This window comes from Apteryx mantelli, chromosome 6 (genome assembly GCF_036417845.1).
Source record: "Apteryx mantelli isolate bAptMan1 chromosome 6, bAptMan1.hap1, whole genome shotgun sequence".
Classification (NCBI taxonomy): Eukaryota; Metazoa; Chordata; class Aves; order Apterygiformes; family Apterygidae; genus Apteryx; species Apteryx mantelli.
In genome coordinates, this window is record NC_089983.1 from 33,039,130 (window position 1) to 33,065,111 (window position 25,982).

The following is a 25,982-nucleotide window of genomic DNA, read 5'->3' on the forward strand; positions in this document are numbered from 1 at the left end:
CGTGCGGTGGCGGCGGCGGCGGCGGCGGCGGGCCCGCAGGTGGGGGCCGGGGGCGGCGGTGGGGTGCAGGGCCTGGGGGGCGCCGGGGACAGGTGTGGTGACTGGGGGCGCCGGGGCAGGAGGGGGCACGGAGGGGGGCGCGGGGAGGGACATGGAGGCCAGGGAGGGGCACGACGGGGATGCAGGGCTGGGGCAGAGAGGGCTAGCGGGGGTGTGGGGTGGGCCCAGGGCCTGGGGGGCACCGGGGGCGGGGGGGCCTGGGGGCACAGATCGGGGGTGCAGGGCCTGGGGGCAGGAGGGGGGCGTCGAGATGTGTTGGGGCAGCGGGGTACGGAGAGGGGGTGCTGGGGTGAAGGAGGGTGCAGGGATGGGTGCATTTGGTGGGGAGGTGGGGGGCGCTGCGGGGGCAGCAGGGTGCCAGGCGTGGGGCGTGCAGGGGTCGGGCAGCACCGGCGTGAGGTGTGGAGAGGGGCGCAGGGGAGCCGGGCTGGGGCTGGGGGGTGTCCGTGTGTTAGGAGAGCTACAGGGAGGAGCGGGGCTGCCCTGGGGAGGGCGTATTTTGTGGGGGGTGAGGAAGGGGTTTGGAGGGTGTCTTGAGGCATGGAGGGAGCCTTCCCCTGGGAGGGAGTGCAGGGGAGGCATGGGGCGATACAGGGCAGGGGCCTTTCCCTGAGGGGTAGGGGGCAGGGGAAAGCATTCCCCATAGTGGTTTAGGGTGAGGGGAGAGGAGCAGCGGTCCCCTGGGGAGCAGGATGGAGGAGCAAGGAGGCACCCATGGGAGAGGAGGTGGGTGCTGACGGAAAAAAACTTCCTAGAGGAGGGCATTTGGGGATTGGGGCATGGCCAGGGGCTGGAGGACCCCACGAGGGACAGGGACGAAGGGCCCTTGGGGAGAAGGGGGCTACCGCCAATCTCACATGGGGGCTGCATTGCCCTGTGTCCTGGGGCCCTGGGTGAGCCAGGCACAGCTCCCCTCAAGCCTCCCAGCACCCATGGGTGACTGCAGTGGGGCACAGCTGGCCACCTCATGCTCAGGTGCTCTGAGCACCACTGCCACCTATTTAGGACAGGGAAAAGAGGCAATCCAGGGGAGTGTGAAGATGCTGAAGGGGATTAGGCAGGTCTGGCAAGAAGAATAAGGAAGCACGTCTGGGGGATTTTGCCCACTGGGAAGAGGGCCCTGGGGCACCATGTGGCGCAAACGGGGCAGCATCTTTGCTCCCTATGCATGCCTGCTGTCTAGATACACTCCTGCCGTGTGTGAGATAAGATCCAGGGAGGCGGTGGATGCTGGGAAGCACTCCATGCTGCGAGGGTGTCCCTTGGGCCAGGGGTGTGTGCTGCGAGGGGCCCTGTGCATCTCTGGCTTCTGGCTTTTGCTGTGCACCTTGCCAGATGTGCCCAGGCACTGCCCTGCTGCAGGAACACAAGGGTGATTTAGGTGCTTGGATGGGACCCCCCCACTGGAAATAGCCTTGTCACAGCTGCTGTTGAGGAAGCCCTGGAGCGATGCCAAGCTCAAGTCTCTGCGAAGCGCTAGGGGCGCAGCGGTTGCTGTTGGGTCTGGGTGGTCAATACTTGTGGGCACCAGCTCTGCAGGCACCCAGACCGGGGAGGGATCCAGGCCTGGCCCTGGGTAGATCTGGGTGATGGGGCCGAGGCTGGTCACAGGGAGAATCCTGTCAGGGCCTCTGCTCAGGCAGGTCTGGGCTGTGGCATCAGGACCGGGCTGTGTCACTGAGGCCATCTCGCAGTCGGACTGGCTGAGCCATTGAGGGTTGGTGGGGCACCGTGAGCTGCGCGACTTGGGATGCCTCCAGCGTGCCTAGTCCTGCAGCTCTCGCCACGTGCTACACGCTCAGAGCGCTGTTTCCTACCTGCTGCTGTGGCATGGCCCTCATTGTGGCTCAGATGTGCTTGGTGCTGTGCAGAACAGGGCTGGCTGCTGGCCCCTGTCCCACAGACCTCAAAGACGGGCAATGCTGGGATCCCTGGTCCTGTAGGACCCCTGGGCTCCTGGATTCACCTTCATTTAAGCTCTTTCATCTGTTTCAGAGCCACAGACCCTCCTGCCTGGCATGGAGCCAGCACCCAGCAGCAGATAAAAGGCAATGAGTGTGGAAACGGCCACGTCTGAGGCTGCTGGTGGGGAGATGGAGGCCTTGTGCTCGGAGCTGCTCCTGCCCACACCGGCAGATTCAGGAGCTGTGGGAAGCCCTGGTGCTGCCAGCGCTGGCCTGACTGGAGCACCCCCACTGACTGTGAGCCAGAGGTTGCTGCTGGCCGAGGCCTCGATGCCTGGAGAAGGGGTTCATGCGGAAGGAAGCAACATGGAGATATTCATCGAGACTGTGGCTGGCAATGTGGCGCTGAGCAATGCAGCCAATGCCACAGGTACAGGGTGCAGGGAGGGCAGCATGGGGCTCTTGGGGCTCACTGGAGGGAGAGCAGTCCAGCCAGGGCAATGTGGGGTGACCCCACAGAGCCCTGTCCCCTCTAGCTAGCAACCTGGGGACATCCTGATGCCCTACTGTCTTTGACCCTGCGCTCCTCCTGAGTGCAGTGCTGCTGTTCAGCACAGATGCAGCTCAAGCTGGGTGTGCAGATGGGGAAGGGTGCCTACAGGAGCCTTGCACCTGTTGATGGGGTTGCTCTGAACTGTCCCAGGCAGAGATTTCCATCCCAGAGCCTGCTGCCTCTCCCAATGCAGTTCATACCCACGTCCAATGTGGGCTGCATCCTGCTAGAAACAGAGCTGAGCTGGTCTCGGAGCTCTGGGTGCCTAGAAGGTGCTAAGGGAGGGATCTGACCATCGTCATTGCCTAGATGATGCTGTCCCTTTTCTGATGGGAACATGCATCCTGGGGATACCCAAGGTGGGGAGAAAAGTATAGTTGTTAAACTGGAATTCAGGGTCACAGGGTTTTATCCTCCAGGTCCCAAGCTGGAATTAAACCACCAGTCCCAAGCTCTGGGGCAGGCAAAAGCTCTTTCTAATGCTCACCCTTGGCTCTGTGCAGAGGTGCTGGTCAAAGTGGTGGAGCCGTATTTCTGCAAGAGGTGCAGCCAGAGTTTTCCAGAGCCCTCCCTGCTGTCCCAGCACCAGTGCCTGCTGCTGGCACCCCCAGGACAACTGGAGCTTGCTGGGGTGCTGTCGGCACCTGCCAGCGAAGAGCAGAGCGAGGCGAGGAGCTCGGAGCCACCAGGAGCAGCTGGGCAGGAGGGTTCTGCCCCTGAGCGCCTGCTGTGCCCCATCTGCCAGGAGGCATTTGCACAGCCTGGCGAACTCAAGGAGCATTTCAAGACCCACCGGGGCCCTCAGGGAGCCCTGCCCTGCCCTGAGAAGGGCTGCCACTTTGCCACAGAGGACCGCAAGCAACTGCGCAGCCACCTGCGTCACACGCACGGGGCCTCCCCTGTGTCCTGCGCCTACCGCACCTGCCCCCTGCTCTTCCCGAGCCGTCCGGCCATGGAGCAGCACCACCGCACCCACCTCCCCTTCCACTGCAGCCGCTGCGACTTTGTCACTGCCAATGCCAAGCTCTTCTGGCAGCACAGGAAGGGCCACGCGGCAAAGCCCCCCACTGAGACACGGGTGACAGAAAGTACCTGCAGCTCGGCTGCCCTGGCCAGGACCAGCCTCGAGCAGCCCTGTGTCCTGCTGTCAGGTATGGCTCGGTTGGGCCGGGGCAAGGCTGGGTGGGGAGGCCTGTCCTGGGCAGGGTTGGAGCCTGTGGGTGCTGCAGGGGCTGGCTGGGTCCGTGCGCCCCAGTTACAACTGGGAGGAGTGGGGGTCCAGGCTGTGCTGTTGGAGGGCTGAGGGAGCCCTGCAGTCCAGTGGCTTTCTGCAGCTCTTTTCCTGCTGCAGTATGGTTTGTGGAGAGGCCACCCACGGCCCTGGAGAGCCCCCTTTTCTCAGCAGGAAGTTTCTTGCACATCTGTGGGCAAGGGGTGGTGGCTGCCTCTCGCTTGGAATGTGATCTGTGATCTCTCTTCCTGCTTTGAAGTGGAAGAAGGCCAGGAGGATGCAGGGAGTTGCCACCCTGGCTGGGAAGCAGAAGCAGCCAGGCCAGCAGAGCCTGCAGGCACCAGGGAGGGCTCCTTGGAGGGGCAGAAGGCATTGACTGGAGAAGAGGACTCAGAGAGCGGTGGGGATGAGTCACTGGAGGAGGATGGAGAGAGCCCCTATGAGGGTGACACCAAAGAGGATGGGAAGGAGGCTCCTGATAAAGCCAAGGTGCCCCGGGCACAGCACTTCAAAGGTATGATACAGAGCATCACGGGGTTGTACTGGGAGCTGCTTGGGCCTTTTGTTTGGGAAGGGGCAGCATAATACAGAGATGGGTAATGAAACATGGGCTGGGCTGTGGGACCTGAGAGTCCCATGGCATCCTGCCCCTGGACCCTCTCTGCTCAGATCTCCTGCATGTGTCCTGCAGTGCGGTGTTTCCCCTATTCCCTGCCTTCTGCCCATGCGAAAATGTCACTTCTTTCCTGATAGCTGTCCCCAGCTGCTGCTGGGCTCTGGTTGGCCAAAGGCAGGGCACACTGCAGCCGAACCGGAGCTGTGTACATCCCAGCTGCCTGGGAGATGGGTGTCCTTATGAGCCAGATGGACTGGCCTGGCTTTGGGGAGCAGGGGCATGTGGGCAGGCCTGATTTGGGCTATGCTGGATCACTTTTGCCTGCGTTGAGCTGGAAAGATCCCATCTGAACCATGCCGGTGGCTCAGGGTGGGGACAGTCCCTCCCAGCATATAGCTGCTGCGTGGCTGTGTATGTGATAACCCCTTGCTCCAGCATAGCTGGACTGGGGAGAGAACATCTGCTTGTGCCCTATTTTTCCATCTCTTTCCTGCTGATGGCTCCCCCTTCTTGCCTCTCACAGGGGATGTTGTGGAGGGCTCTGAGTACCTTTACAAAACCCACATGTGCCCCGAGTGCAAGCGGTGCTTCAAGAAGCGGACACACCTGGTGGAACACCTTCACCTGCACTTCCCCGACCCCAGCCTGCAGTGCCCCAACTGCCGCAAGTACTTCACCAGCAAAAGCAAGCTGAAAATTCACATGATGCGGGAAACGGGCGAGAAGGCCCACCGCTGCCCACTCTGCCACTACAGCTCGGTCGAGAAGAACGCCCTCAACCGCCACATGGCCAGCATGCATGAGGATATCTCCAACTTCTACTCTGACGTCTACTCCTGCCCTGTCTGCGAGGAGAAGTTTCGGCTCAGCCAGGCCCTCAAAGAGCACTTGAAGACTCACAAAGCTGAGCCTAAGAGGCTGAACTGCTTCCAGGGAGGCTGTAACTACTGTGCTGAAGACCGGAAAGAGTTTGTCCGCCATCTCAAGGACGCTCACAGCATCAAGGCAGTGGAATGCAAGTACCATGCCTGCTCGCTGCTCTTTGGCACAGCTGAGGCCATGGAGGCTCATCGAAAAACCCACTATGCTTTCCACTGCCAGCAGTGCGATTTCATTTGCTCCAACAAGCATGTCTTCCGCAAGCACAAGAAGCAGGGGCACCCAGGCAGTGAGCAGCTCCAGTGCAGCTTTTGCCCCTACGCCACCTTCAACCCCGTAGAGTTTCACGACCACGTGGGCAAGATGCATGCCAACGAAAAGATCCACAAGTGCACTGAGTGCACCTTTGCCACCGCACACAAGAGGGTGCTCATCCGGCATATGCTGCTGCACACAGGTAGGTATCTGCTGAGGAACTTCTGAGAGCCTAGCCAGTATGTGGGGTCCTGTCCCTGCTCTGGGTGGGCAGGGAGGGCTGGGGCAGGACTTCTGTGGCCCATTGCCAGCTCTGTCATGCAGCAGACCATACTGTCACTTAGCTGAGCAGGTTGGTTGCATATTCCACCAGCAGCAGGCCCAGGAGTCATGATGTGCCCCCATCCCAGCTACCCCAAACTCCTGCCAAGCTGTGGTTTCCCTGCAGAGGGAGGCAGAACACACTACCCCACCTGGCCATCATGCTGAAAGTGCTTGTGTTGTCTGTAGGAGAGAAGCCCCACAAGTGTGAGCTGTGTGACTTCACGTGCCGGGATGTAAGCTACCTGTCCAAGCACATGCTGACCCACTCCAATGACAAGAACTTCATGTGCACCGAGTGCGGATATATCACCAAGTGGAAGCATTACCTGAATGTCCACATGCGCAAGCACACTGGAGATCTCCGGTACTACACTTCCAGGCCAGGCAGCCTAGGCATAGTTAAGGCTCCCCAACCCCTGCTTTAGGGGTCCACTGCTCTGGGCTGCATCGTGTGTTAGGCTCTCTTATCCCTGAGGGGTGGCTGCAGCCTGCACTGACTGGTACATATTAAATGCAGCCTTTGAGCTTCTGAGGAGTTGCCAACATAGTGCTGTGGGGGCAAAGCTGTCTTTGGTGTTCCAGTACCTCTGAGAAATGTATTACTGTGTCAGCACAGCTCTGAGCCCAGGGTCATGGAGACTGATGCTTGTCAAACCTGGCTTAGAGCATAAGCAAAGCAGCCTTGGGCACATGCAGGAGTCTGCCCCCATGTGTTTTTACTTCTGAATTATCACTTTACCATGCTTTGTGTCTAGTCTGCCTGCAGGCATGCTGGAAATGCTGTTGGTGCGAAGTGGGGTGTGTGTGTGCATGCGTGCACACGCCCAGCAGTTACTTTGTGGGATGCCCAGGGAACCTAGCTTCTGTCCCCAGGCTGGGAGTGCAAAGTACCAGTAGTGCCAAGAGTTGCAGCAAGGAGGAACAGCTGGTGATAAGAGCTGCCTTGATTGCAAAGGTTGGATCTAGCGAACCGAACAGTACCCCTGCTGCCCATTTTGGGATGGGAAAGCAAAGCTCAGTGTGTCTGGTAGGGCTCAGCCTGCCCGAGTTCCTCATGTTGGCTGACCAGCTCTGCTTTCCCCCTTAGGTACCAATGCAACCAGTGTTCATACCGGTGCCACCGTGCCGACCAGTTGAGCAGCCACAAGCTGAGGCATCAGGGCAAAAGCCTGATCTGTGAGGTGTGCGGCTTTGCCTGCAAGCGCAAGTACGAGCTGCAGAAGCACATGCAGGCGAAGCACTCGCAGAACTACCAGGTGCCCATCTTCCAGTGCCAGTACTGCACCTACCAGACCAAGTACAAGCAGGCGCTGCTGAACCACGAGAACTGCAAGCACACCAAGCAGAAGGAGTTCCGCTGTGCTCTCTGCTCATACTGCACCTTCAGCAACACCAGCCTCTTCTTCCACAAGCGCAAGATTCACGGTTATGTCCCTGGTGATAAGAACTGGCTGGAAAACTATGCCAGCAAGGAGTTGGAGATCAGCTCATCCGAGGCACTCTTTGGCTGTGAGCTCAGCACAGCCCTGTGTTCAGATGCTGGCTCACACCTCTCTGGCAAGGAGCAGTGGGCAAAAGCGAAGCCGCCCCAGCTGGAGTCCCAGGAGGAAGAGAGCTACCAGCAAGCATTGGTGGTACCCCTTCTTGGGCAGGGTGATGCTGTGCCAGAGGGTAGCACCGAGGTAGGGAGATGTGTGGGTGAAGGGGAGCAGAGCTGTCCCGTTGCTGGCGATGCCCTGGGAGATCCCTGTGCACAAGCTGACCCTGCTTCAGGCTCAGCTGAGTTCACTGCTTCTGGGGATGTGGTTGAGAGCTGCACCTTGCATTTGGAGGCCCTGAACGTCTCATCCGACCCTGTGCTGGAGCATTTGGCTGGAGATGCCTGCGCATCACAGCCAGAGAGTGTGGAAATGCTGGCCTGCAAGGAGCCTCCTGCAGCCTATGAGGTGCTGGGCTCCCGGGATGATCTTAGCTTGGAGGACAATGACAATGCGCTTGAAGACATCCCAGACTTTGAGGAAGATGAGGCAGATGCACACGGGAATGGAGCAGTGAGGCTGGAGGGCAGTGTCATGGCAGGAGACAGCCAGGGAAAAGATGCCATTGGGGAGAACATGGGCCACCTTGAGGGGTCGTGCTCAGACCTCCACAAGCTGGTTGCAGACACTGAGATGAGAGAGAACAGCCAAGTCGAGCTGCCAGAGGCCTGGCTTAGTGTGGTGAAGACAGCCAAGCAGAGTCGCCCACCCTCCTCAGAGGATGCAGCCCCTTCTGGTGATGACGCAAAGGGTGGCTCAGAGTCGGTACTGAAGGCACTGCGGAAGCAGGACAAGGAGCAGGCAGAGACGCTGGTGCTGGAGGGCAGGGTGCAGATGCTGGTGGTGCAGTCAGAGAGCCAGATCTTTAAGTGCGAGAAGTGCTCGTACATCACGCGGAAGGAGAAGTCCATGTCCCTGCACTCCAAAGCCAGCTGTCAGAGCCGCCGGTCACCGCTTGTGTGCTGTGAGTGTGGTGCCAGCTTCAAGCAGCAAAGGGGGCTCAACACCCACCTCCTCAAGAAGTGCCCAGTCCTCCTGAAGAAGAACAAGACCCTCAAACCAGCTGTTCAGGAACTGCCTGGGTTGTGCCAACCTGCCAGCCAGCCTGGTGACAATGGTCCAGAAACACTGGAGAGTGACAGGGGAGGCTTGGAGGAGTCTGGGCATCCTGAGACCCCTTGGGATGTGGAACTGATACCTGATAAAACGCAGGCCTCGGGCAGTCCCTTAGCCAAGGAACAGACCTCGGACAGTCCTGCCCTTGAGAAATCCCTCCCAGATGACAGTACAGACATGGTGGAAGAGTCTTCACAGCAAGGGGACCCAGCTGAGCCAGGTGGAGCTGCTTGTCCCTCCCAGCCTGGGAAAGCCTCTGCGAAATACCATCTGGAAGGAGGGAAGCTGCACTGCAATGCCTGTTCCTTTGCGTGCTCCCGTGTCTCCACCATCACCTCCCATGTGGAGGATGGGTGCCGGAGCCTGGAGCAGTTCTGGTGCTCCCTGTGTCCCACGGCCTTCCGCTCCCGGCGGGCCCTGAAGAGCCACCATGCCGAGAAGCACATCATGCATCCCAAGGAGGATGGATGCCAGAGCACCAAACCCCTTGAGGGAGACCCGGCTGGCAGTGAGACAGGCCAGCCCAGTGAGCCCCCGCCAGACGTCGCTCCCCTGAAAGCTGCGCTTCCCAAGAGGAGGCGTTTCTCCTGCCCCACCTGCTCCTTCACCTGCCACCAGGAGCGGGCCATGAAGACACACAAGAAGAGGGGCTGCGTGACGTTGGGTGAGTTTCGCTGTGCCTCCTGCCCCTTCACCTCCAAGGTGGCCAAGGCCCTGCGGCTGCACCGTAAGCTGCACCGCAAGCACTACAGCAAGCGGCCGCAGCTGCAGTGCCGCCAGTGTGAGTTCACCTGCAAGCAAGCCCGGTGCCTGCGGCAGCACGTCCGCATTAAGCACGAAGGGGTGAAGCCGCACAAATGCCACTACTGTGAGTTCAGCACCACGCGGCGGTACCGCCTGGAGGCCCACCAGTCCCTGCACACCGGCGTGGGGCGCATTGCCTGCGGCATCTGCAGCCAGACCTTCGGCACCAACTCCAAGTTGCGCATCCACCGCCTGCGGGTGCACGAGAAGACGCCCACGCACTTCTGCCCGCTCTGTGACTACAGCAGCTACCTGCAGAATGACATCACCCGCCATGTGAACAGCTGCCACCGTGGAGAGCTGAACTTTGGCTGCTCCCGTTGCGAGGCCCGCTTCAGCTCTGAGACAGCCCTCAAGCAGCACGTCTTGCGGCGGCATGAGGAGAAAGTGTCCTATGGCTGCCCACGCTGTGGCTTTGTGTGCCACAGCGAGGCCACCCTCAAGTGCCACGTGCAAAAGCAGCACCCGCACCTGGAGTGTGGCACCTGCAAAGAGACCTTCGCCACCCGGGATGCTCTGGAGGAGCACAAGAAGCAGCATTTCAGCCACCGCTGTGAGCTGTGCAGCTTTGCAGCCAAGGAACGGCAGCAGCTGGTGAGGCATTACGTGGAGGCCCACGAGCCAGCTGCCCCCCAGGATAAACCCCTGCGGTGCCCCTTCTGTGACTTTGCCTGCCGCCACCAACTCGTCTTCGACCAGCACATGAAGGGCCATGGGGGCACCCGTGTTTATAAGTGCTCGGACTGTGAATACACCACCAAGAACAGGCAGAAGATCACATGGCACATCCGTATCCACACCGGTGAGAAGCCCTACAAGTGCCACCTCTGTAAATATGCCTGTGCTGACCCCTCACGTCTCAAGGTGAGAGTTTTACTTGGGGATGGGAGGACATACCTTCTACATCTGTGTGGGTTTGGTGGGGATACGGGCACAGGGATTTGGGGAAAAAGAAACTTTCAGGGGGAAGTTTTCCCTCTCTCTCCTCTTCCTTGGAATTAGTACAGGAATAGGAGGCAAGCAGAAAAGACACGTGTGGGTGTTAACATGTTTCTCTCCTAAATCCTGCTCCCTGCCCTTCCTGGGAAGGGGGATTTGTAGCAAGGCAAAAATATCAGCACCTGTGTGAGTTCAGTCCTGTTCCTACTGACATCTTCAGTGTCCTTTGGGTGCAACCAGCTGTGTCCCGGGTCACAGGGCAGCCTGGCACTACACAAAGCCAAGCATGGCTGCCCACTGGCTTGCAATAAGCCCTGTGGTGCCAGCCTAGACATGGCACAGGAAAAGTTCAGCTCCCCTACGAGCAGAGGTCCTTGCCCATATTTCTGGAGAGAGTACCTCCGCAGGGCAGCGTAGCACTGGGGGCCAGTGGTTGCATCTGCTCCACTTTGTAGGTGATTATCCTCTCACATGGCAAAGAGCCTTTTCTAGAACAAAGGAGTCAGGTGTGAGGTAATGGAAAGAAAATGGTCTGTTTTGCTAAAAGGAATATTGACTTTTTTTAATGGCCAGGCTGAGCTAGAGCCCTCTGGGGCTGCCTGGGTGAGGCTGTCCTGAAGCACTCTGCTTGGGAGTGACCAGAGCTTGCTGTAGCAAGCCTTGGACTGTGTTAGGCTGCCTTTGAACTTGGACTTTTCCCTAAATACCAAACTAGGGAGAGGAGCTTGTGCTCTCCATATGCTGGAACAGAGCAAACTCAGAAGTATCAAAGTCTTGTCCTGACCCTGCTGTGGATCTCTCCATATTCTGTCAGGCTACTTGATTTCCCTTCCTGCCCCTTGCAGTTTGAGATGTCAGGCCTGGCTCCGAGTCCTTCCCTAGCATCCCAGAGCCCTGTGTATTCCCAGGGAGGATGGCATAGCCTCATCCTGACCAGAGGGAGTGTTCCTAGAGGATGCCCTATGGTGCCAAGATGGGGCATTGGGTGGGTTCCGTGCATGAGGCTGCCCCACAGCCCAGCCTTGACTGTGTCCTTGCCATCCCTGTGCCCAGTATCACATGCGGATCCACAAGGAGGAACGGAAATACCTGTGCCCAGACTGTGGCTACAAGTGCAAGTGGGTGAATCAGCTCAAGTACCACATGACGAAGCACACAGGTGAGTGTGGCCGGCAGGGATGGGCTGTGGTGCACTGCCAGCCCTGGTGGCGTGGGAAGGGCTGCGGCGCTGTGCAGACGGCACCTCTGTGCTTCCCCCAGTGCCACTGACCCAGCTGGAAAAGGGGGAAGCAGTGGCCAGACCCTCAGTGGGGCAGAACATCCCAGCACGCTGCCCGATTTCCTGGAGTTGCAGCCCTGGGGTGGGGAAGGTGGTAGGAGGAAAGGCTGGATGTTACAGACCCTAGGACCACACAGTACCTTGGAAATGAGGGGTCCTGGGGTGCTCCTGCAGGGGAGTAGACAGGCTATGCCTTCCAGCATAAGGACAAGGTGTGGGGATCCTTTGGGATGCTCTGTTATGGGGCAGCATGAGGCTTGCAGAAGGGCCATGCGTGGGAGGGTACCATCCCTCTGGCCCCGGTGCTAGCCCCTTCCTATCACCACAGGCCTGAAGCCATACCGCTGCGACGAGTGTGAGTACTGCACGAACCGGGCAGATGCGCTGCGGGTGCACAAGGAGACGCGGCACCGGGAGGCCCGCTCCTTCATCTGCGAGCAGTGCGGCAAGGCCTTCAAGACCCGCTTCCTGCTCAAGACCCACCTGAAGAAGCACAGCGAGGAGAAGCCGTATGTTTGCAATGCCTGCGGGCGGGCTTTCCGCTGGGCAGCCGGCCTGCGCCACCATTACCTCACCCACACCAACGAGCACCCCTTCTTCTGCCGTTACTGCCCTTACAAGGCCAAGCAGAAGTTCCAGGTCATCAAACACATCCAGCGGCACCACCCCGAGCGCGGGGCTGGTGATCTGAGCCAGGGGGTGGGCAAGGACCCCAGCACGCCCACCGTCCACCTCCATGACGTGCAGGTGGAGAGCCAGGCCAAGGGGCCCCCCGGGCTGGAGCAGGAAGGGGGCTGCCCTACAGCAAATGATGGTGCCCCACAGTGAGGCAGGGACCTGGGCCTGACCCTGGCTGCTTCAAGACCCTGTAAATGCAGGCCCTCTACAGAGATGTATGTGTGTGTATAGGCATATATGTATATGGGATGTAAAATATGTGGCTGTATAAAAGGAATCTCTCAGCTCCTTTTAATCTGGCTTGTTTGGGCTGTGTTGTGTCCTCCTGTTCAAATTTGGGGCTGGGGTGGTGTGAGCCTTGGGGTAGCTCTGGGTTTTGCTCCTCGTTCACCCATTCCTGAGGGAGAGGTTTTCCATCATGTCCTTATCCAGCAGGCTCTCTCTCTTCAGCTGGGAGCACCTCCTGGGCTCCTTGTGCGTGGGGGAATCTGGAAGCCCCTGGCCGGGTTGGACCAGGCCCTGGGGATCATGCTAAGCCTGCTCCAGTTATGCAGGGCTAGGGCCAAAACCCCATCCCACACCTCTAGGCAGCAGCCACATCTCAGCAGGACACTTAAGTGGGGCAGAGCAGATCCTGGTGCCTGGGGGGAAAGGGCACTCTGTCCAGCAGCCCTTAGCATTGCCGCTTTCTCTCAGGAATGCTGTGATGCTGAGCCAGCCCTGCACTCCCACCACTTCCCAGGCTGTGCCCTGGTGACTTGCCCTGCTGAAGGCTGCAGGGAGGGAGGCCCTGATGTCCTTGGGTGCCCTGGAGCCCAGTATGAGCTGTGGAGCAGGTTCACAAAGCAGGGGGAAGTGCCTCTAGGGACTGTGTTCCCTGAATGCACACAGGGCAAGTCTGTCCCCAGAACTGCTGCCCAGACTCCAGTCTGCTTGTCACAGGACTCTTTATTACATTGTTTAGATAGAAAGGACGGTGCGAGGGTAGTGATGTGGAGCATCCCTGGGGACTGTATGGGCAGGGGGAGCTCTACAGTATGGGGGTGTGGTGAGGCCCGATCCCTCTCCTAGCTCTCCCCTGTCTTGGGGTTCACTTGGCTCTAGCCTTGCTCTCCCAGTTGGGGAGGGATGGGCCTGTGCAGCAGAGCTGGGGTGTCCTGCACCATTTCTCTTCTTCCCTGTGGCTGAGCTACATCTGTGGGCTGGAATGGGCTGTATGGAGGGGGACACAGAGGGCTGCACCAGCACAGACCCTGCATGAGGGCATAGGGAGGGGGATGGGAGGCAGGGTCCTAGACTTGGTGCTTTTTCCCAGCCCCTGGAGGTCACTGTGAACCAGGGCACAGCAGCAACGAAGACACGGAGGGATGACACAAACGGATCGACTGCAGGGTGGCTGGCATGGTTGGCTCCATGGCCCCAGCCACTCAGGCCAGAATTGGGCCGGGTCTATGGCTTCCATTCAGGTCCTGCTTGCCCCAGGGGCTCACTCCTCGGGACCAGGTGGCTCAGTGATGCGGATGTGGACAAAGAGGGAAGATGGTGGGATGCTGGTGCCATCCTTGGAGAGGAGATGGATGTGGCGGTAGCCTGCAGGGGGACAGTGAGGCTCTGGGTGACTGCTGGCGCTGCACCCTCCCTGGCTCCCACCCTGCTCTGTAGCACCCAGCTGAGCCCAGACACCCCTGTGGTGCTGCCCTGGCCCCCTCTCCACCACCAGGCAGCGATGGCTCACCAGGTTTGATGTTGGTGAAGGCCAGGGTGAACTGGCCCACAAAGTCATTCCTGGACGTCTTGTCGTAATCCTCCACCACGAAGCGGACAAGGGCCAGCTCCGGCACATGGAGCTGGAACTGGAGCGTCTCATCCCAGCGGGGGTTAAACCCTGGGAAGGGAGAGCAGGCTCTGGGAGGGCAGCAGAGGGCAGGGCCAGGGCAGTGTGGGCCCAGTACCAGAGCCAACGGTGGGGCTCACCATTGTTCTCGATGTATTTGGTCTCCTGGTGGGCCTGGTCTGCAGGGACCCCGTGGATCTCCACACGCACCAGTGGATCGATGACAGCTTCAGCCTTGCTGTTGGCAACTTTGGGCAGTTGCTGCCCACTGATCACCTGCACACAGGGGTAGGGACCCTATGAGCTGGGGAGCAGCCAAACCAATCTGCTGGCATGCTCCTCGGCTCTGGCACACTGCCCAGCCCAGGTACTGAGCATGCAACACAATCTGGGGTGACCAATTCTGCCCTATCCCTGCCTCCAGAGCTGGTTTGGTGGCAGAGCATGGTGCAGGGAGCCAGCCCGGTGGGACCACTGGAGCCCCAGATCTGGGCAAAGACCCAGCACACCCACACGGTAGTTTCAGCACATACCTGCTCCCTCGGGTCTCCCCTTGGTCCCATACCTGGATCGTCAGGGTCACGGGGCCAGGGCTCTCCCAGCTGCTTGGGTCACTAGGGTTGAAGAGGGTCCCCTTGTCCCTCATGAAGGATGGTTTGAGCACATAGCCGCAACAGCCATTCTGGCTGAAGAGCCCATCACAGAGGTCCATCTCTGCGCCGGCGGTCTGGAAATTCAGGGCCACTGGGGGAAGGAGGCAGGGAAACAGCTTGGGAGGGCACAGGGCACCAGAATGCCAGTGCCTGCCCTGTAGACACCGTGCCCTGCTGCAGCTGGAGGACAAGAACTAGCTTGGGGATGAGAAATAGCCTGACCCTGTGGCCAGAGAAATGCAGGGCTATGCTGGAGGACAAGGCACCAATGCCTGCATACCCCTTGGCTCCCCAAGTCAGGGCAAGAGCCTGCAGCCAAAACTGGCTCAGCCTGGGGTGTAGCTGGCACCAATATGGGTGTTGATGGTGTCCTTGGCACGGGACCCAGAGACACCTCCCCAGCCCACAGCCCTGATGCCCCAGGGCCGTACCGATCTGGCACCCCACGTTCCACATCTCCTGGGGGCTGTAGTTGGAAGAGTCGGTCCGCATCCCACTGGGGTAGATGCGTGTCAGCTGCCAGGCGTTGTGGCGAACAAACTCATTTCCTAGGGATGGACCATGAGGGCCACTCGTGGGGTTATCCCCCAGCCTGCACAGCCACCCAGACCCTGAGCTGCCCAGCAGCACATCCACATCCATCCAGCTGTCCATCCTCCTACTCAACCCTCTACCCATCCATCCATCCACCCATCCATCCAACCACCCATCCATTGATCCATCCAACTATCATCCACCCACCGTCCCATTCATCCATGCATAAACTCTCCTCCCTCTCCCCTCCAAGGAACCCACATGTCCTGCCGCACTTTCTAATCCACTAAACCCCGCTTGCCTGCCAGATCTAACAACCCAGCTTATGGCCCTGCTGCCCTAAACCCCCTCCCTTCTCTTAGACAGAGAGGGGACCCCAGTATCCTGGGACTTCAACCCTACCCCTGAGGAAGCTGCCTGCCCACTCTGCTCTGCTCCCCCCCATGCCTCAGCCTCCTCCACCTCACCCGCCTCCCGGATGAGTTTCCTGGCCTTGGCCTCGGCGAAGGAGGAGATCTCAGAGGGCCGGGAATGGCTGCGGGCCTCCTGGAAGCCCCGGAAGGACACGCTCTTGCAGTAGACAACGCAGTCGGACAATGCCTGTGCCAGGCTCTCCCTGTCCTTCTGCAAGGCAGAGCCACGTCAGGTCCCTCTGATGGCAGCACTGTCCCCCAGCGCTCACCCAGGACGGGGGCTTTGCCAGCCTGGGGCCATAGGGCAGCCCCAGCCAGCTGAGAGTGGCCACGGGGAATGCTGGGGTGGCAGCGGAGCCCTTCACATCCTTTTGATGGCCCTGCAGAAACAGAGCACGCTGGGGACGCCTGGCATGGTGCTGCCACAGGGATGCTGTGCCACAGGGAGCTGGCATGGCTAGGGGCAGAAAGGGGAGCACCCCTGCCTGGTGATGTCCCCCATGGTCGCTGCCTCTCCCTTGGTGTCAGGACATCACCGCAACCCACAGCCATGACCAGGAGGCTCAGAGCTCCTGGCCCCTCCCGATCCTGGGCACCCACCTTCGCCCTCCGCTTCTCCTCCTCTGCCTCTGCCCCGTTGTCCTCATCAGACATCTCGGGCGCCTCATCCCCTGGCCCATCCAGCGTGTCCTCCAGCCGCCCGATTTTCTTCCCCTTCAGCAGGATCTTGTGCTTCAGCTCCTATGGGGTTGGGGATGGAGAGGTGGCCCTGTGCAGGGACCTCAGGGGGCCAGGCTCCCCCTTGTCAGCATGGGCCCCACTGTCCCCTGGGACCTCACGCTGCCTGGGGCCAGCACCACCAGCCATCCTTCAGCATCCAGGAGGGGACAGATGAGGCCACACAGGCATGTGTGCCACCTGTGGGGGTCTCACAGTCTGGGGCTAGGAGGCCTCCACCCTGCTCTGTCCCTCTGGCTCTGCAAGGCCCCACAAGACAACCTTGGGGACAGCTCTGGGCATCGTATGAGTACATGATGTCCCCAAGGCCCCTGTGTGCCTCTCTGCTCCCCCAGCAGAGCAGGACTATGCTGGGGCAGGGTCAGCCTTTGCTCTGTGTGTGGAAGTCCCCAGACTCCTGGGTTCTCTGGTGAAAGACTCCTGCTCCCAGGCAGGAGATATTGGAGTGGGACCCAATCAGCGGGGAGTGGCAGGGCACCTCCTCATCCCACTCCCATCCAGGACAGCGATGCCCAGCATGGCCATGCTCTGTGCCTACCTCTGGGGATGGCAGCTGGGTGGGGATGCGCCCGTCGGTGGTGGCAGTGAGGAGCTGCTCCCCCAGGATGTCCTTGAGCTGCTGGGCCAGGACATCCTGCTGCTCCACGCTGCAGTGGTTCTCCAGCGACAGGATAACTGGGTACTCTGAGGCCTGGGGGGCGATGTGCAAGGGGGGAAGCACGGGGGCACAGGGACGTGGGGCTGCTTTCCTCTAGCTGGAGGGACAGCAGAGCCCCACAGGCCGCCAGTACCGCCATGGTTGGTGGTGCCTGCACTTGTGCAGTGCCTTGCACCTCCCTGCCCGACCCCACACCACCAAGGCTGGGACAGGGGCAGGGTGAGGGCAGCCACCTCTGGGGTGGGCTCTGAAGCACTGTGCAGCCCAGGTACATGGACAGGAAATGGAGACCAGCTTCGCTGAGGTTGGGCAGAGCTGCAAGTGCTCACAAGGGCTTTGCCCAGGCATGGTCAACGCCAGGGAAGGGTCCTTGCATCTCCTGAGACCTTGACACCCCCCATCCACCCCAGCACCCCCCATCACACCCCTTCACCCACCCCCCAGAACCCCTCAGCCCCCATCTCGCCCCAATGCCCCCAGCAGACTGCGCCCGCATGCACCCCCAGCCCCCAGCATGGCACAACGCAGGGCTGTGGGTCAGTCCCCACAGTGCTGTTCCCAGGGAAAGGCCACAGCCACCCTCCTCTCCCCACCATGGGGCCAGCCCTGCTGCAGCCCCGCTCCCCTCCGGAGACCCATTGCTGCCCCCAACCACAGCCATGGCTCCCCACCACCACCATGGGCCCCTCAGCACCCAGCACCTGGGGAAGGGGTGCCCTACCTGGAAGGCGTATTTGCCCAGGGTGCTCACCACTTCCCGGAAGGGGATCTTGGAGGTGAACGTGTGGCCATGGTACACCATGGGCTCCCCATTCGGCCCGTCCCAGCAATCCACCTCTAGGCAGCGGCAGCCCCGTTTCAGAGCCCTACAGGTGGGCAGTAGCCCTGGTACCCCATGCCCAGCCAGGCCACTGGCCCCCCTGGCATCCCCCCTCTGGCTGTGGGTGTCACTTCCCACAGGGACCACGCTGATCTTGGGGACAGGGGACAATTGCTGGTGGGGTGGGGGTGGGGGATGCTGCTGTATGTGAGGCAGGGAGAGCTGGGCTGGGTGTCCCCAGAAGGGACCCCCTTGGTGGGCACCACAGGGAGCTGCATCGTGGAGCGGGTGCCCCTGGGGGCGCAAGGCCCTGGGTTGGCTCCCAGCCAGAGGGAGCATCTCCCCTTGCTGGATTTGCCCTGTGTAGCTGCCTGGGGCATGGCAGCGGGGCAGGAGAGCACCTGGGAGGGCAGCCAGGAGGGGACAGCCCTTTACCTGATGTAGCCCTCGATGCTGCTCTGGCCCCGGATCTGGTCCTCTATCAGGTAGGTGTTGTGAGAGGAGGAGATGAAATAGTGGCAGAGCGGCTGGGTCATGTCCTGCCAAAGTGCCTGGTGCCGGGGGTTGAAGATGGAGCCCTCCGGGGAGCAGAGATACATGAGGAACCCATCAGCACTCAGCACGTGGCGAGCCTTGGCTGGACACAGACAGGGAGTTCACCGACTGCCGGTGACCCGGGGGCCGAGTTGGGACAAACAGGGCCACTGGTGGCTCCTGGCATCCTGGACCCCATGGGCACAGCTGCTGTGAGAGGCAGGCTGGGGGCACAAGGGGACATGGGGGTGCCCAGGGGAGCAGTGGTGCCCAGATCCAGAGCTTGGCACCCCAGGGCTGCCAGGATGCCCAGGATGGCTCTGCACAGAGAAGTACAGGTCTGGCTAACCCACCCCACAGGAATGGACCAAAGAAAGGGGAACTGCAAGCAATTCACACCCAAGGCAGCAGTGAGCCCTCTCCCCATGCCCACCAGCCCACCCTGGGGCTGCAGGTATCAGCCTTCTCCTTTCCCAAGAGCAAATCACAGCCCCTTTCTGGGTAGGGATGCCCATGGCCCGGCACAGCAGGTACCAGTGGGGCTGTGAGGCCCAAGAGCTGGCTCTCACCTGTCTCTGACGGCTCGTACTTGTCGATGAGCTCCATGGCGAGCTCCTCCGTGCCCTCACTCTCCAGCTGCTCCTGCTGCAGGAAATCCACCAGTTCCAGCAGTGTCAGCTTCTTCCCATCCTCAGAGAAGTCCTGGAAAAGGCTCAGCACCTCCTCGCGCTGTGTGAGAGCCTTGTAGAAGAGCACAAACTCCTCCCCTTCCAGCGTCCCCGACTCTGACTTGTCAGCAGCCTGCAAGGGAGCTCACTCAGCACCATGCCAAGCCAATGAAAGGCACCCTGGCCTCCCCATGGGGCCACAGGGGGCTTCACCCACCCCCTCTGCAGCATCTCGTCTCTGCTCCCGGTGGAGGGCACGGAGACCCAGCAGCAATGGTAGACATCGAGTGATGGGTAAAAAGACGGATGGATCATTGGATGGATCAGCAGATGGAGGGCTGGATGGGTGGACAGATAAATGGATAGATGGATGGAAGAATGGATAGAAAAATGGATAAATGGATGAATGGAGGAATGGATGGGTGGACAGATGGATGGATGGACAGACGGACAACTGGCTGGCTGGTTGGTTTAACAGATGAATAAACAGGTGACTGTTTGACTGGGTGGACAGATAAACAGGTAGCGGGGTGGACAAATAAATGGATGGATGGAAGGGGTGGGTTGGTGGACTGGCAGGTTGATGCATGGGTGGACGGATGGGTGGGTGGGTGGAAGAAAATGAGCACATCCTTCTGGAGGGAGGAGGGGTTGTACAGCCTGCTGTAGCCCTCTAACCTTTCTCCTTCAGGTGTGGTGCTTACCTGGAAGAGTCGCAGGGCATGGTCCTCATTCATGTCCACGTTCATCATCTTAAGGAGGTGCTGCACCTCCTTGAAGTTCATGCGCCCGTCCTTATTCTTGTCAGCCTTCTGGAACCAGTCACGAATCCACGTGCGAAGCCCCAGGGCGGATGCTAAGGAAAAGAACCTTGGGGGCTGAGACAGAAGGGGCTGGGGAATATCAAAGGGCTTCTTTTCCTTTTGCTGTCGCTCTCTCCACCCCAACACAGAGGGTGAGACCCAGAGAAGACAAGCACATTCTGGGGCTGGAGATGCAGGGCCTAGGGGATGGAAGGAGATGGGGGCAGGACTAGGTGAGGAGGGCAGGAGTTGGTGAGAGTGGCCAGAGTGGTGCCTGCAGGAAGGATATTGGTCTATCTTCTCCCTCTGGTCCATGCTGGTGGCCACCTCAATGAGCTGGCGCAGGCCCTGGATCCAGCACTGTGCCTCCTCTGCTGAGCCAGCGATGAGGTCCAGGTTGCCCCGGCGGCCATAAAAGACGATGGTGAAGCAGCGCTCAGGGGGGAACTCCTCAGCCAGGCTCTGCAGCACCTCTGACTGGTGTCCTTCCCGCACCGTCTCCACATCACTGATGGAGACTAAGGGAGGGGAGGTCTGTCTAGGGGGGACAAGGACTGCAGGGCAGGGAGCACTGCCCACAGACCGCTGTCTTTCCATCCATGCCTCCTTCCATCCATTCATCCATCTGTCCCTCCATCCACCCATCAAGCTACTCATCCATCCATGCTTCTGTCCGTTTGCCCACCCCTCTGATGCAGGACCTTTGCTTTGTGTCCAGTAGCAATTTCTTTTCAGCCTTTAACCCTTTGGTCCTGCTGGAAAGCAGAGTGCTTCAGGGAGAGGTGTGGGTGAGAATGGCCTATACACACACACACACACACAGACGCACACACAGCCGCTCTTGAATGCCCCAGCACATAAATATAAACATGCATCCAAGAATCTCCACCCTTGTTCACTCTGAACCCTAATGATCACACTGTGGGCAGCACACAGCAGCCAGTACTCACAGGCAGATTCGGTTTTGCCCGTCCTCTTGGACTGGTACCAGATGGTCATACAATCCTCCTGCAGCTTGAAGTAGCGCTGCTTCTTCCAGCTCTTGGACTTGACTTTGCGCATCAGCGTCCCTTGCTGCATCTGCTCCAATGTCTCTGTAAGCTGGATGCCTGGGGGCAGAGGGGGGCGGCATCACTGGGACACTGTGCCCTGCTCCCTGGCTCCCTCCAGCTCCTGGGACCCTGCATGAGCCCTCAATTTGGGACGAAGGAGGAACAGACCCCAAGACACGAGAGGCAGAAGGTAATTCCCCATCAACCCTTCGGCACATCCACCCTTGGCTCTGTCAGTCCTGATCCCGATGGCCACAGTAAGGTAGGGGAGCTCTCCAGGCAAGGGGAGGTGAGTCCAACCCACCCAAGGTGGCCAAGGGCCAGATTTGCACGTGGCGCAAGTCTGGATCACCCAGTACTCTGTGCACCTATGCCTGTCCCGGCCACCGCTCCTCCCCTCCGCCGGACACTCACGGGCGTTGCACAGCAGCGATGCCATGGCTCTGCCTCCTCCGCGCTGCCACGGCGCCTAGGGAAGGAACAGAGACAGTGGCTGGGGCGAGCGGGGCCAGGCGCCCCGCTGCGCGCCGGTGCCACCAGGGAGCGGGGTCTGCCTCCAGCACGCGGCTGCGGTGCGCGCAACAGGCTGCGTGTGCGAGCACGTCTGCGCGTGCCGCCCGCTGGGTCACTGCTTTCGTAAAGCGGCGAGTTCGTCTTGCTGTGCTAATAAAATATTAATTGTGTTATCGGGAAACCAGAGCTTGAAAGGTGTGGGAGAAAACCAGGGGCTTATAAGAGTGGCCCCCCAAAGCGCAACCCAGGAGGGTACTGGAGCCCCGGTGCTACGAAGGACTTGCTAGTGGCCGCTCGCTGCTCTCTAGGCAAAGGCAACCTTGCGGGATGGGTAAAACTGCTTTTAGGGGCACCAGAGAGAGCAAAGAACAAGCCTATACCATATGGGAAACATCGCACAGCCAGGAAATTGGGAGGTAACAGAGAGCCGAGGCAGTGAGAGCAAGGAAGCGGCGTGCAAGAATGACTCTCTCAGACAGCCACAGGTGTGAGGAGGAAGAAACCATCAGCAGCAGCACTGTGCACCTCCGGCGAAGGCCTGCGGGTGCTGAGGACTCACCATGACCCCCTTCTTCCGGAGAAGACCAGCACCCCAGGGCTCCCAGGGACAGCGGAGGGGTGACTTGAGCACGACAGCATTAACAGCAGCATTACTGAGAATGAGCTGTGATGATAAGTGGGTAAATGGGACTGTAAATGTCGCTATCATTGTAACTGGGCTAATAATAAGAAGTCTTTCATTAGGCTGCAAGGACTTTAATTAGACCAAAAATAAATTGCTGGATTTGCCTGTCACCTGGGGTGTTGGAGCTGATCCCCAGTCCTTGAGGACTGGGTGCTGTGGGGCTGTGACTTGGTGCAAGGAGGGGGATCCCCGTTGCAGCCTGGCCGTCGAGGCCAAGGGCGCTGTGCAGGACCCACGGGGCCAGCCGTGTCCCAGGCCCCTGACTCAGCACAGGCGCTGGCGGTGAGGGGCTGGGAATAGCTGGTGCCGTCAGCGCGCAGGCAGCTGCCGAGCTGGGCTGCCAGCCCCAACAGCTGCCCTCACGGGTTCAGGGGCTGGCCCAGGCTGTGCACCCTGGGCACCCATTGCCCCACAGCAAGGAGGGTGCAGGGGCCCTGCAAGGGGAGGGGTGCCAGCTGCACCCCACGTGGCACCGGGCTGGGCTGGGTGTGCGGTGACAGCAGGGACATGGCGGGGACAGGCTGCACTGGCCATTGCTGGGACATGACTTGCTGCCTGGCAACAGCCCCCTTGCAAGAGTGCTGGTGGGGCCAGCGCTGCATGGCAGCATGCGAGGGGTGCGCCAGGGTGCTGTGTTGGAGTGTGGGCCATGGCGTGCGTGTTGTGGCGCATGCTGCACCACGCATGCATCGTGCAAGGCAGTGCACGTGTGCGGGGTGCCTCCACGCTGTGGCGCGAGCCTCGCCGAGGCCGGTAGTGCAGCGCGCTGTGCGCGGCGTGCGTGCCAGGTGCAGCGCGCGTGTTGCATTGCGGGTGTCACGGTGCCGCTGGGCTCACCTTGCGCTCTCTGGGGTTGCACCAGCACAGATGTGGCAGGAGCCCTTCCCTGGGGCTGGCACCCCAACCCCTGGGCTCTGCCTCCCCTCTCGCCTCCTGCACGGCTCCCTTTGCGCCGCGCGCTGTGCGAGGGACATGCACCACTGCCCTGCACGGAGGGTACCATGCAGGGGCTGTGCCTGTTCCCCCAGCACCACCAAGCTGTTTCCCGGCAGTGCCCAGTGCTGGGGCTGATGGTTCCTGGAACCAGCCCCTCTCGCCTGGGTCAGACCACAAGCACCGCGCGTGCCAGCAGCAAGGCCCCGCTCCCGGCTGCCAAACTCACTTAAGTGCTTGCATATCCCTCCCTGGCCTGATGCGCTAGGTGCAGGGCTGGCAGCAGCTCCCCACTGGTGGCTTGGGGTGTCTGCACCCACAAATGGAGGGGGCATCACGCTCCTCTTGGACCCTGCAAAGCAGATGCTCTGACGCTGGCTTGCACAGTCCCAAAAGTGCCCTGGGGTTGGGCAAGGATGCTCTGCCTGCCCTCCAGCTTCTGCCACCCCCCAGCACACCCTCAGTCCCCTCTGCACCCCAGGGTCTGCAGGGAACCAGGGGGAGACAACCCCGACCACCTATCTGCCAGCGCCCTCCCGCATCCTTGCAGCACCCCACCTGGCACGGCTGCTTTGCATGGCTCCGGGCACCCACGGCGCAGCAGTGGCTGAGGCAATGGAGCCGGGGTGGGGGGGGGTTCCCACATGCCTGCTCCAGGCCTGGGGATGTTTCCAGGAGGCCTCAGTGGAGGCAGAGGGAGCCAGGGCCGAGCTGAGGCTGGAGGAGCAGGGAGAGATGCTGGCGTGGGACAGGGATCTGCCATTCCCTGCAGGCAGGAGCGAAAAGGCCGCGAGCAGCTCGGTGCCACTGCAGGGGCTGTCCTCCGTGTGCCCTGCCACACGTGTGTGCAAGGTGGCAGCGTGCAAGGGGCCGTGCAGCCCCCAGACCATGCTGTCACTGCCCTGCTGTCACCCACCATCCCACAGCCTTGTGGCCAGAAGGAGAGCTGAGATTTTGGAGCTAAACTGACTGTCCCCCAGCACCAGCCAAACATCCACGCGGACCAGGCTCCAGACATAGCCCAAAGGTGTCCAAGCCCTGCCCCAGCTGGGGGAGCCTTGGCTTCCCCAGGCCCACAGTGAAGAGGCAGCAGCTTCTCCAGTGCAGGGAAGATGCTGTGAGCATGGATTCGGAGCCGCGGCCGTTCGGTTCTCCCCAGCAGGTGAGTGATGCCCTGAGCCCGGCACGGACCCGTCCCCCAGGGCAGACCCCCCCGCCCTGGAGAGCTCTGGCCTGAATAGCACTTAGGCGGCGAGGAGAGTGGGACGGGAGCCAGGGGCTGGAGCCAGAGCCTTCCCACTGGAAACCCGACCTGAGGGTTTCTGCGGAGGAGCTGCCTCCTGCCAGCGACCGGCAGGGCCCTGACCCGGCCTGTGGCCCCCGGTGAGCCCCGGGGCGCAGCGCGCACACCCTGAACAGCCAGCCACGGGGGGCTGCGGGGAGCCGTGCTCGCCGCGTCACCCCACGCAGCCGGAGGTGACGGCCCCCCAGCAGCGCCGGAGGGACAGCGGGTTGGAGCGCTCCGCAGCCGCTCCAGCGCAGAGTCACCCAGGAGAGCTAAATGTCACCGTGAGGGTGTCTGTGCCCAAGCAGGGAGGGACAGGCCCTCCTCGGACACCCCCGCCACCCCTCGCCGTGCCACTCCGTGTGGTGGAGCACAACTATCCCCCCTACACACACACACCTTATCTCAGGCCCCAGCTGACCACAAATAACTGAGAGCACCCAGGGCTGACCAGGAGGAACTAGGCGATACTGGTTGCAACTGGTGAGGCCAGAAATGGGCATGAGGACAGCAAAAAGGTGTATTTTCCCCAACATAGCATGAGATCAGCAAAAAAGCTGCATCTCCACACCAAATATTGTATGACCATGAGTCAAACTCCGTGCCCGTAAATAGCGTTGCAGCCTAGAGCCCGCTGAGCTCTCCTGCACGGCAGCGGGTGCACGGCGGTGAATCTCCCGTGAGCTGGGACACCTCTCAGGGTTACTCTCCAGGAGTTAAGAGAACCTCTGACAAGAACCTGCTGGAGTGGTAAGAAACCGAGATTCGGGCACGAACAACTGTGCAGTAAGATTTGCTTGCTATGACTCCACTGCATAGCCATCTTCAATAAATCTGTTTGCAATAACCCCAGAGATAATAATAATAATAATAATAATAATAATAATAACCTACTAACCAATAACCTTCCCCCCCCCGCCCTTGCAACACCCCGCGCCCAGGCTGCTGGGGGGGGGGGGGGCTCTGCTGTGCCCCCCTGCCCCGGCACGGCCTTCCCACCTGCCCCACGGACCCAGGGCACCACAGAGGGGAAAGCAGCCCCCGCTGCAAGACGTGGGGCACCCCACAGCACCGGAGATGGAGCCGGCCCCACTGAGAGGGGCCGCTGGGCAGCGAAGCCCCGGGGGGGCCGTCCTGCTCCCCGGGGGGCACAAGGGGCTCCGGGAGGGGCGGCACGGGCCGGGGGTGCCAGGCTGCAGCAGTGGGGGGCACCTTAAACCAAGGGCGGCAAAGAGCCCGGCACCTCCCCCCGGCCCAGCGCCGTGCAGCCGCCCCCGGGAGGTGCTGCCCGAGCGCGGGGGCTCAGCCCACCCCCGCCGCGCTCCCCCCGCCGGACGCCTGGGCCCCCTGCGGCCGCCCCGCGCCCGGCCCCGTACCGGCTCTCCGGTGCCGCGCCGCGCTCCCGCTGCTCCGCCGACTGCGGCCGCTCGGGGCCGGGGCTGCCGGGCTGCCCGCCCCTTGGCACGGGCAGGGCGGCGAGCCCGCCCCGACTCCCCCCGCCCGGCTCCCCCCGCCCCGGCTCCCCCCGCCCGGCTCCCCCCGCCCCGGCTCCCCCGCCCCGGCTCCCCCCGCCCCGACTCCCCCCGCCCCGGCTCCCCCGCCCCGGCTCCCCCCCGCCCCGACTCCCCCCGCCCCGACTCCCCCCGCCCCGGCTCCCCCGCCCCGGCTCCCCCGCCCCGGCTC

General features: G+C 61.1%; 2 protein-coding genes across 4 annotated transcripts; one reads left to right on the top strand and one right to left on the bottom strand.

The window, feature by feature from the left end:
- The first annotated feature begins 15 nt into the window (after nucleotides 1–15).
- ZNF142 (zinc finger protein 142) lies at nucleotides 16–12,471 on the top strand. 2 transcript variants are annotated; one of them, XM_067299199.1, is made up of 9 exons: nucleotides 16–39; nucleotides 2,056–2,394; nucleotides 3,021–3,668; nucleotides 4,008–4,262; nucleotides 4,888–5,700; nucleotides 6,009–6,186; nucleotides 6,910–10,144; nucleotides 11,273–11,378; nucleotides 11,827–12,471. In XM_067299199.1, exons 2-9 carry the CDS (start codon nucleotides 2,112–2,114, stop codon nucleotides 12,324–12,326), a joined length of 6,018 nt encoding a protein of 2,005 aa, XP_067155300.1. In that variant the 5' UTR covers nucleotides 16–39; nucleotides 2,056–2,111; the 3' UTR covers nucleotides 12,327–12,471. The 2 variants fall into 2 exon arrangements, with proteins under 2 accessions (XP_067155300.1, XP_013816254.2); XM_013960800.2 differs by lacking the exon at nucleotides 16–39 and having other exon boundaries at nucleotides 2,000–2,394.
- Nucleotides 12,472–13,121: 650 nt separating this feature from the next.
- Nucleotides 13,122–25,730, bottom strand: PLCD4 (phospholipase C delta 4). 2 transcript variants are annotated; one of them, XM_067298575.1, is made up of 16 exons: nucleotides 25,676–25,730; nucleotides 21,298–21,352; nucleotides 20,782–20,940; nucleotides 20,121–20,349; nucleotides 19,733–19,862; nucleotides 18,930–19,161; nucleotides 18,262–18,463; nucleotides 17,728–17,872; nucleotides 16,887–17,039; nucleotides 16,211–16,351; nucleotides 15,665–15,821; nucleotides 15,095–15,211; nucleotides 14,576–14,754; nucleotides 14,151–14,286; nucleotides 13,912–14,061; nucleotides 13,122–13,766 (listed from the first exon to the last, which is right to left on the bottom strand). In XM_067298575.1, the coding sequence occupies exons 2-16, from the start codon at nucleotides 21,320–21,322 to the stop codon at nucleotides 13,663–13,665; spliced, it is 2,259 nt and encodes a 752-aa protein (XP_067154676.1). In that variant the 5' UTR covers nucleotides 21,323–21,352; nucleotides 25,676–25,730; the 3' UTR covers nucleotides 13,122–13,662. The 2 variants fall into 2 exon arrangements, with proteins under 2 accessions (XP_067154676.1, XP_067154677.1); XM_067298576.1 differs by lacking the exon at nucleotides 20,121–20,349 and having other exon boundaries at nucleotides 19,733–19,884.
- Nucleotides 25,731–25,982: the final 252 nt, after the last annotated feature.